At 34.7% G+C, this 10,739-nt stretch overlaps 1 protein-coding gene across 1 annotated transcript; it reads right to left on the bottom strand.

Moving 5' to 3' along the window:
- Positions 1–413: 413 nt before the first annotated feature.
- On the bottom strand, positions 414–1,306 carry LOC132287009 (uncharacterized). Its single transcript, XM_059789467.1, has one exon. It carries the CDS (start codon positions 1,127–1,129, stop codon positions 665–667), a length of 465 nt encoding a protein of 154 aa, XP_059645450.1. The 5' UTR covers positions 1,130–1,306; the 3' UTR covers positions 414–664.
- Between the last annotated feature and the right edge of the window lie 9,433 nt (positions 1,307–10,739).

Consider the following 10,739-nt stretch of genomic DNA (forward strand, 5'->3'; position numbering starts at 1 on the left):
TTTAAAGACAACCACACACACACACACACACACACACACATATATATTATTATTTGTTTTGTGGACGGACAATCGCTTGAATTGTATCTTTCTAATTTTTTTATACATATTCCCAATATGGCCGTATTGTAATCAAGTTAAATTGATTTACCTATTCTTGAATGACGTTCAACAAAGGTGAGTCATCAAATTGGTAAAATTCAAAGTTCAATCTAAACATATTTACAAAAAACAAAAACAAAGAAACATAAAACAAAAGGTTCGACCTAACTAAAGAAGCAACATGACTTCATAAAACTCGTAAAATTGACCATAAAGGTTCAACCTAAAGTTGTGTACCAAAAAAACAAAAACAAAAACAAAAGGTTCAACCTAACACGCCATATTACTTTGACCCAAGAGATGCATGCAGATACAATACTAAAATCCTGATCGAAGCTGCTGAAGATGAAGATCGATCGATCATATACAATTTGCAGATAAAGAGATAAAAGAGCTAAAATCTTTGATGCACATATTCATCATGTCATACAGATTACAGAAAGTTATATACAAAATATATATATATATATATATATATATATATATATATATATCACAAAATAGACCTTCTTTCTATTTTCATCTTTCTGTTTATTAGCCAAAATCCACCATTAACACAACCCTAATACTCAAACCTCTCTTTTACAGTAGTCCTGGAATGCATCAAAACCCCCTTCATCTTATTACCCGTGGAACGAATCAGCTTGGACCAAAATCTCCCTCCCTTCTTCCTCCCACTGACCGAACCGTCTAGGCCTCGGCTTCTTGCGACAAACGCCATTGATCTGCTCTTTTTGAGCCCTGTGTTTGCATTCAAGATGAAAGAGATGGAACCCTTTACGTCAGAAGCGGTCCGACGGTGGCGACGACCATGACCATGTGTTGGTGATATACAAACAGAAGAAGCAGAAGAGTAAGAGAGAGAAGTATATGAAGAAGCCATATTTGCTGTATATATATTGGCATGTGAAGAAGATGAATATGAGAGGTCAGACAGTCTCTCTCTTAGACAAGACGAACAAACACCAGGCAATTGCTGGTCGTTTGTGTGCTTCTTGCATCCAATCCCTGATTCAGACACACCCATTTGGAGATTTTTCTACCTCTTCAGGCAACCCTTGGGTAAATGAAAACGCGCACACACAAACATATATATATTAGTTATATATATATATGTACATATATATGAGTGTATGAATATGAGAGTCAAAAACTGGACACAATTATTTAAGAAGTATTTCCAAGATGGTTCGTGTGATTTTCTTTACCAAGCAGTTGGTTAATTTTGTACTCCACTTCAGATTATCATAACCATGCAAAGTGGGACCCAAGAAAGTCAAAGTATTAGTATTTTTCAAGATCTACGGTGGAGATTGAGGCTAGAGATGAAAAATGGTCAATGTACTTGGCTTTGAATTTGAAGAGCCAGACAAACAAACGGTAGAGATGAGTCGGTCTGAGAGAGGTGTACACGTGGGATGATTTGTTGGGGGAATGATAAGGCCTTTCTTGGTCGGCGATTGCACGTGTAAAGAATTTTAGTCTCGAGCCACGTGGGATGAATTCATTAAATAAAAGCTTGCCGCACGAGGAAGTCTGTGCGCGTGTGCATATATATATATATATATATAGACTATAGAGAGACAGAGACATTTCGTTCTTGTATCGTGGCATTATACTAGTAGGTTGAAGTCCTAAGCACGTGGGGATGTCGCCTAAACGAACGACTAAGATCAGTGGGATTGATGTAGGTTCACTTTAATATCATGAATCGCGTTGCACGATGCGGAAGATACTCACTCTTGCTTGTTGGGAGGTACATTAGGAACAACATTAGTAAATTCACAGGAAATGGTGCCAAAAAATAATATATATAAAAAAAGAGGAATGCTTAGGCGACTGTTCATTTACAGTCGTGGTGAGTAAAATTATAATTAATGCCTTCATTAATTACAAGTTTATCACTTTTTATAAAATATTAAAATTATATTTTTTTTGGAGACAAAACAGCCCTTTTAAGCCTTTCATCCGTCTCTTCAGTTCTCACTTGTAAAGTTTACATATATAGTGTGTGTGTATATATATATATATACATATATATATATATAACATTACAGCATTACTTTCCTCCTTTTTTATTTTTTATTTTTATTTTTCGATTCGTATGCCTATATATATAACATTACTTTTATTTTCATTTTTTCATTTTTTTTCCTTGTTAGATTTGTACGGATTACTTTCCTTTTTTTTTTTCCTTGTTAGATCCGTATCCCAGTTTATATATATATATGCAATCCTCTCAACCATAAATTCATATATATATATATATATATATATATATATATATATATAGCTAACAATATGTGTGTGTATTCTTTTTTCTCTTTTATTTTTAATTGTCGTTTAACCCTTATATATATATATATAAACACCAATATGTGAACGAAGGGAGGAGTGGGAAGAAAGGCAATTGAAAGGGATAAGGGTAGTTTTGTCCATAAAAAAATATATTTTAATATCTTATAAAAGGTAGAAAACATCTAATTAAGGAAGGCATTAATTACAATTCAACTCACCAATAAGAATAGCGACTGTGAATGGGCAGTCGCTAGGGCGACTCTCCTTAGCATTCCTCATAAAAAAATCATAGGAAATGGCTCCAAAAGATCATAGACATATTGAATTACAGTAAATTACTACAATTATTATTATATGCACAATATATGTGTGTGTAATACATACATACATACATACATACATATATATATATATATATATATATATATATATATCTATATGTTGGAAACGGGAGCATTAAAAAGATAAATTTTGGATGTGAATTGGAATAGATTCCGCTAAGAATTTTTTGCGGATCTATAGACAAGCACGTTCCTCTCCGCAAGGAGATGAGCGTGGTATATTTATTTTCTCAAATCCGTTTCCGGGTAAATGAGAAATTACATCCAAAGTGAGGTGTTTGATAAGCCTAAATGGAAAAAATGTTGAAACCAATTGAAATTTAAATAAGTTAAGCTTGGGCTTGGGCTTAATTGTAAAGTTTAGTTATTCTTTTTATTAAGCGGAATTTTGAATTGGGCCTGTGTTTGGGCTGGGCTTATTTAAATGAGTGGTTGGTTTTTTGAATTTAAATTAAAAACCACTTTTTAGTTTTTTTCCAAAGGGTTGTACCTTTTTCTGAACCATCATAACCCATGGTTGCCCCTACCGGAAAAGGCACATTGCTGCCTATAAATACCCCCCTTTGGATCATTTGCAAATCACACCAAAATTTAGAGAATTCTTCTTTTCTTTTGAATTTATTTATTCTTTCTCTCTTTAGTCTGTGGGTTCGAGTCCTAGTCTTTGGGTTCGAGCCTTAGTCAATGACTCCGAGTCCGAGTTTGAGTCAGAGAATACTACACCGAGCTGGTTCGTCTATTCCTTTGGTTTGTAGTGCTATTATCGAAGGAAGACAAGTCATTATATCATGAGAGATAGACACTACTGAGTCCGTTAGTACCATAGCGGGGCGGATCATTCTTAAGGATATAATTTTTATTTGATTATCTAATAATAATAATAATAATAATATATATATATAAACATTATATTTTTACATAATATTTAAATAAATAGTACTATAGCAATCTTAAGACAGATTCAACTTATACTATAATTTAATTATTTAAATATTGTTGTTGTTATTTTATTATTGTAAATTGACTGTGGTCTGCATATTTAATATATAACAGACGAATAACAAGTACAAGTACTACTATGTTTAATATTCCCGTGAGTCATGGGGAGAAGCCGAAAAATTTAATGGGGCGGAGTTTAAAAGGTGGCAACAGAAAATGATGTTCTACCTAACAACTCTGAATCTAAACAAGTACCTAACTGAGATTGCCCAGTGCTAGATGAGGGTGAGACTAACATTACGAAGCTAGGAGCTGTTGATGCATGGAAGCATGGAGACTTCTTATGCAAGAACTACATCCTCAATGGATTGGACAACATTTTATATAATGTGTACAGTCCAATAAATACTGCTAAAGAGATCTGGGAGTCCCTAGACAAGAAGTATAAAACAGAGGATGCTGGCTTGAAGAAGTTCGTGGTCGGACGATTTCTGGATTTCAAAATGATAGACTCTAAGATAATAATGAGCCAAGTGCAGGAGCTCCAGCTGATCCTACATGAGATACATGCTGAGAAGATGACTTTGAGTGAATCCTTTTAAGTAGCTTCAATCATTGAAAAACTGCTACCTACTTAGAAAGATTTCAAAAACTACTTGAAGCATAAGCGTAAGGAAATGGGGATCGAAGACCTGATTGTTAGGCTAGGAATTGAAGAAGAAAACCGCACAGCTGAAAAGAAAGCCGGGAATTCTTCAATGGTGTTAAAGGCAAATGTAGTGGAAGCTGGACAAAAAATAAGAAGAGGAAGCACTCTGAAGGACGTCCTAGCCAAGGAAACTACAAGAGGTTCACTGGGAAGTGCTTCATATGCGGTAAGTTAGGACACCGAGCTAAAGACTGTCGTAGCCGCAAAGCACAACATAACTCCAAGAAAAAGACCACTGAAGTGCACATTGCCAAGGAAGATAAGTTGATGGCTGATGTGTCAGAGCTAAATCTTTCAGCTGTTGTTTTTGAAATCAACCTTGTGAGCAACAATAGAGAATGGTGGGTGGACACAAGAGCTACTCGTCATATTTGCTCAGAAAAGAAGATGTTCACTACCTATGAAGCTATAGATAATAAAGAATAACTTTACATGGGGAACTCTTCTACTGCAAAGGCCGAATGATAAGGAAAGATCAAGCTACTAATGACCTCAGGAAAAGAGCTCATTTTAAATAATGTGCTGCATGTACCAGACATCAGGAAGAACTTGGTCTCTAGGTCACTCCTAAGCAAGAATGGGTTCAAACTGGTCTTTGTATCTGACAAGTTTGTGTTGACTAAGAATGGGGTGTATGTGGGCAAAGGGTATCTAAGTAATGGACTATTCAAGTTCAATATAATGACTGTTGTACACAAAACTATTAATAATAATAATAAAGCTAACACTTTTTCTGCTTATATGATTGAGTCATCTGATGAGTGGCATGGTAGGTTAGGACATGTTAATTATGATACGATTCGTAGATTAATTGACATGAATTTTATACTTAAATTTAGTATTGATTTAAAAAAAAATGTCAAACATGTGAGAAGCAAAACTGACTAGAGCTTCATTTCACTCTATAGAGTGAAGTAGTGAACCTCTAGCTTTAATTCACAGTGATATCTGTGACTTCAAATCTATGCCAATCAAAGGTGGAAAAAAGTATTTTATTACTTTTATTGATGATTGCACAAGATATTGTTATGTATACTTGTTAAGAAGCAAACATGAAGCCTTGGAAATATTTAAACATTACAAGAATGAGGTTGAGAATCAACTTAGCAAAAAGATAAAGGTGTTTAGAAGTGATAGAGGTAGAAAATACGAAGTACCATTCGCTGACATTTGCTCAGAATAATTCACCAAACTACCGCTCCTTATTCACCTCAACAGAATGGTATTGCTAAACGCAAAAACCGTACCTTAAAAAAAATGATGAATGTTATGTTGATAAGTTCTGGTTTAACTTAGAATTTGTGGGGAAAAGCTTTGCTTTTTGCTAATTATGTTCTTAACAAAATACCTCAAAAGAAAACAAATGTGACACCTTATAAATTATGGAAAGGTCAAAAACCTTCATATAAATTCTTAGAAGTGTGGGAATGTTTATATAAGGTTGCGGTTCCTACTCTTAAGAAAGTTAAGATATGACCAAAAACCTTTGATGGTATTTTCATAGGCTGTGCACAGATAGTAGTGCATATCGTTTCCTTGTGCATAAATCAGACATTCCTGACATCCATGTTAATACAATTATTGAGTCAAGGATTGCTTGTTTATTTGAGACTATATTTCCTTATAAAAATCCTCTTAAAAGAAATCATGATATTGTTAATAGCAATATACAAGAGAATATAGACCAATAGTCTATAGATGATGAAAATAAGGAAGAACCTAGACGTAGTAAAAGAGATAGAATATCTAAGTCATTTGGTCCTGATTTTCTGACATATATATTAGAGAATGAGTCACAAAGTTATAAGGAAGTTATGTCTTCTCTTGAAGCTCCTTTATGGAAAGAAGTCATAAATAGTGAAATTGAACTTATCATGCAAAATCATACTTGGGAGCTAGTGGATCTTTCTCCAGGTACTAAACCTTTAGGGTATAAGTGAATTTTCAAGAGGAAGATGAATCCTAATGGTTCAATTGATAAATATAGAATGGTGAATTAGAGGAGGAAATCTATATGGAACAACCTGAAGTTTTATAGTTCTAGGAAAAGAAAAGAAGGCGTGCAAGCTTGTAAAATCCTTATATGGATTGAAACAAGCACCTAGCAATGGCATGAAAAATTTGACAAAGTGATGTTGTCAAATGGTTTTAAAATTAATGAGTGTGATAAATGTGTTTATGTGAAAAACCCTCAAAATGAATATGTCATTGTGTGCCTATATATGGATGATATGCTAATAACGGGTAGTAATGATGTTATAATCAAAACTACTAAAAAGATGTTGACTAAAAATTTCGATATAAAAGATTTAGGCATAATTGATGTCATATTAGGAATTAAGATTTCTAGAACATCGGATGGTCTAGTATTATCTCAATCTCACTATATTGAGAAAATATTAGAAAAGTTTAATAAAGAAGATAATAGTCTTGTAAAGACTCCTGTTGATGTAAATTTTCATTTATCGAAAAATACTGATCCTAGCATATCACAACTTGAGAGTACTCTCACATTATAGGAAGCTTAATGTATTTGATGAATTGCACACCACCAAACATAGCATACTCAGTTAATAAATTGAGTAGATATATAAGTAATCCAAGAAAGAACCATTGGACTGCAATAATTAGGGTTCTAAGGTATTTCAGATATACCATAAGTTATAGACTACATTATTCTAGATATCCAGCAGTACTTAAAGGTTACAGTGATGCTAATTGGATATCAGATACAAATGATTCTAAATCCATAAGTGGCTATATCTTTACTATTGGAGGAGGTGCAATATTTTAGAAATCTTTAAAATAGAATTGTATTGCCAGATACACTATGGAATTCAAATTTATTGCTTTGGATAAAGCTGGTGAGGAAGCTGAATGGCTTCGTAATTTCTTAGAAGATATTTCAAATTGGCTTAAACCTGTGCCCGCTATATGTATACATTGCGATAGCCAATCAACAATTGGTGTTGGTCCTAAGGTGTCTTAAAGTATGTTTGGCTGTTTAATGTCAAAAAAAGGTATTTCAGTTGCTTCAAGAATGAATTCTACCTGCATTGTGTTTTGAAATAAGGTCCGAGGGTAGTTCTGTTATCTACTTCTTAGTGACACATTTTATACACTGGTTTGTAATTGCTCATTGCAATGGTTCAGCCTGTTTTGATCAAAATCATTGTTACAGTGAAGGTTCAGCACTTCGGTTTTGGCTATAGGTGCTCACAGGGGTATTATGGTCTTTTCTCAGTTGTATTTCATATATATACGTGTGCCTTGATAGCTGCATTGCATTGGAGTGTATTGATTAGACCTGCATTGTGAGGAATACAGTCTCGGTTCTATCACAGTGCTGAGTAGAGTTAAATCTGTTTTGAGGGTAGTATGGTCTCTTCCAGCTATGCTAAAAAATATGACTCGTCTCAGTGGTCCTAGAGAACTGGTATATGTAAGAATATTACATTTCTTAAAGGCTAATTTTGGATAAAGTTGTCATTGCAGCATACAACTTATAACCTGCTGCAACTGGTGAGAATTGTGACAAATTAGCTGAGGTGGCAGGTTTGCGTTGGTGCATTGCTCTGAAAATATCTGAAATAAGCTCTCATAGCTCACCACTCATACCATTACAGATGTAATTCAGTACAATAAAGTCTTTGCAACAATCAAAATAAGCTGGACAACACAGAATTCCAAGTTACTGCCTCAGAATTGCAATCTGTTGCATCTAGGGTTCGAGGGGTAAAATGGGAAATTCTTTCTGAGATCAATTCACCAGCACCTTACACAGTCTTTTTTTCACTGTTGTACTTATGTTCATAGCTTAGCATAATCAAACACAGCATGAGTATATCACAAAGTTCAGTTAGAGTCCTTGGTTCAGCACATAACAGTTTCAGCACAAAAAACTTCAGCACAAAATAGTTTCAACACAGAATAGCTTCGACATAGAATAACTTCAGCACACAATAGCTTCAGCACAGAATACTCAAATCACAGTACACCATATTTCTGTCACAAGCTCAACTTTGACAATCTTGATTCATCAAAATATACTTGCTAGCAACATAAATCATCATGAAATAGCTAAGTATAATCACACAGCACTTGAATCTAAGATTAATTCACAAAAACAAGCTTAACTAGTAACCACACTGTCCAAATTCATTTACTGCATATTCTCAACATAAACACAGTCTGAGCAAGTGTAAAAAGAAAAATTATACCTGTGTCAACCTTCAGAATAGACCACAGCAGCATGAAACACAAACTCATTACTCAATACAGCCCTTGCATTAACAAATTTAATAGCAGCCTCATTTCAACAATCATTACACATCTCAGAGTTGATTCAATGAGTTTTTCTTGTATGGATCATCATCAAACAACAGAGAAAAACTTACTTGACATAGTATACTCAAGTGTTTTCAGCTGTAGAACATTTTTCTCTATACTCAAAAGGCTTGAACCCTAAAAATCACTATAACAACATATTTATAGTGACACTGAATTACACACGGCCTCACACACCAAGGATATACACCTGTCACCTCTAACTAATGATTGAGAAAGCATATTTCATATATTTTCAGAGCAACGCACCAATGCAAGTCTGCTACCTCAGCTAATTTGTCACTATTCTCACCAGTTACAGCAGGTTACAGGTTGTATGCTGCAATGACAACTTTATCCAGACTTAGCCTCTAAGAAATGTAATATTCTTGCATATACCAGCTCTCTAAGACCACTGAGACGTGACACATTCTTGAACATAGCTGGAAGCGACCATACTACCCTTAAAATAGATTTAACTCTACTCAGCACTGTGACAGAGCCGAGACTATATTCCTTACAATGCAGGTCCAATCAAGACACTCCAATGCAATGCAGCTATCAAGGCACACGTATATATATGAAATACAACTGAGAAAAAACCATAGTACCCTTATGAGCACCTGTAACCAAAATTGAAGTGCTGAACTTTCACTGTCATAGTGATTTTGATCAAAACAGGCTGAACCATTGCAATGAGCAATTACAGACTAGTGTATAAAATGTGTCACTGAGAAGTAGATAACAGAACTACCCTCGGACCTTATTTCAAAACACAATGCAAGTAGAATTCATTCTTGAAGCAACTGAAATACCTCTGTTTGATATTAAACAGGCAAACATACTTTAAGACACCTTAAGACCAACAATCTCCCCCTTTTGCCTTTAATGACAAAAACCAGTTCTTTTCTTGAAATAAGGTCTTGAAGATGAAAACAACAGAGATTCAGTAAATAAAACAACCCAAAATGCAAAATAATAGCTTCAAGCTATCCTTATTTCAGTCAATTTCTCCCCCTTTTTAACATTGAAGGTCAAAAGGTGAGTAGGACCAATAATATAAGTTTAGGAGGGAGGAGGAACAACCCTGAGAAGAGCTCGAAGGGTTGAGAATCTCTGAGGAAGAAGAGGTTTGGTCATGATGTCTGCAAGTTGATCTTCAGTAGGCAAATAAGTAATATCAATAAGACCTTTTTGAACTTTATCTCTGAGAAAGTGATACCCGATGTCAATGTGTTTGCTCTTCCAATGCAGTGTGGGATTCTTACTGATAGCAATAACACTTTGATTATCACAAAAAAGCTTGGGAGGTCCTTAGAATTGAATGCTAATATCTGAAAGAGTAGTTTTCATCCAAAGTAATTGTGAACCAGCTTGTGAGGTAGCTATATACTGAGCTTCAGAGGTTGAAAGTGATACAATATCTTGTTTTTTACTCAGCCAAAAGACCACATTAGAACCAAGAGTGGAGCAACAACCAGAGGTACTTTTTCTGTCAAGTAAAGATCCACCCCAATTAGCATCTGAGAAGGCTGCAATAGACATTGAGGGTGAGTAAATGTAGAATAGACCATTGGAGATGGTGACCTTGACATATCTAAGGATTCTTTTGGCTACTTGAAGATGAGAAGCCCTTAGATTACTTTGAAATCTAGCCACTAAACCTATTGAGTACATGATATCAGGCCTTGAAGCTATGAGATACAACAAACTACCAATGATAGACCTGTAGAGTGTTGAGGGGACTGCTTCAGTAGTACATTCCAGTGAGAGTTAGGTATTAGGAAACAGTGGTGTTGAGACAGCCTTACAATCATCCATTTTGAATTTCTTAAGTAACTTAGAGGCATACTTTTGCTGAGAGATGAATATTCCTTTGGAGGTTTGAGTGATTTGAAGACCTAAAAAATATCTGAGGGTTCCCAAGAGTGACATTTCAAACCTTGTCTTCATAAGATTAGCAAATTTTGAGGTTAAGGAGATGACTGAGCCACAAAACATGATATTATCAACATAAATTTGTA

Source organism: Cornus florida, unplaced genomic scaffold (genome assembly GCF_030987335.1).
Source record: "Cornus florida cultivar Cherokee Brave unplaced genomic scaffold, ASM3098733v1 CherokeeBrave_3.0.0_Hap2_Chr11, whole genome shotgun sequence".
NCBI lineage: Eukaryota > Viridiplantae > Streptophyta > Magnoliopsida > Cornales > Cornaceae > Cornus > Cornus florida.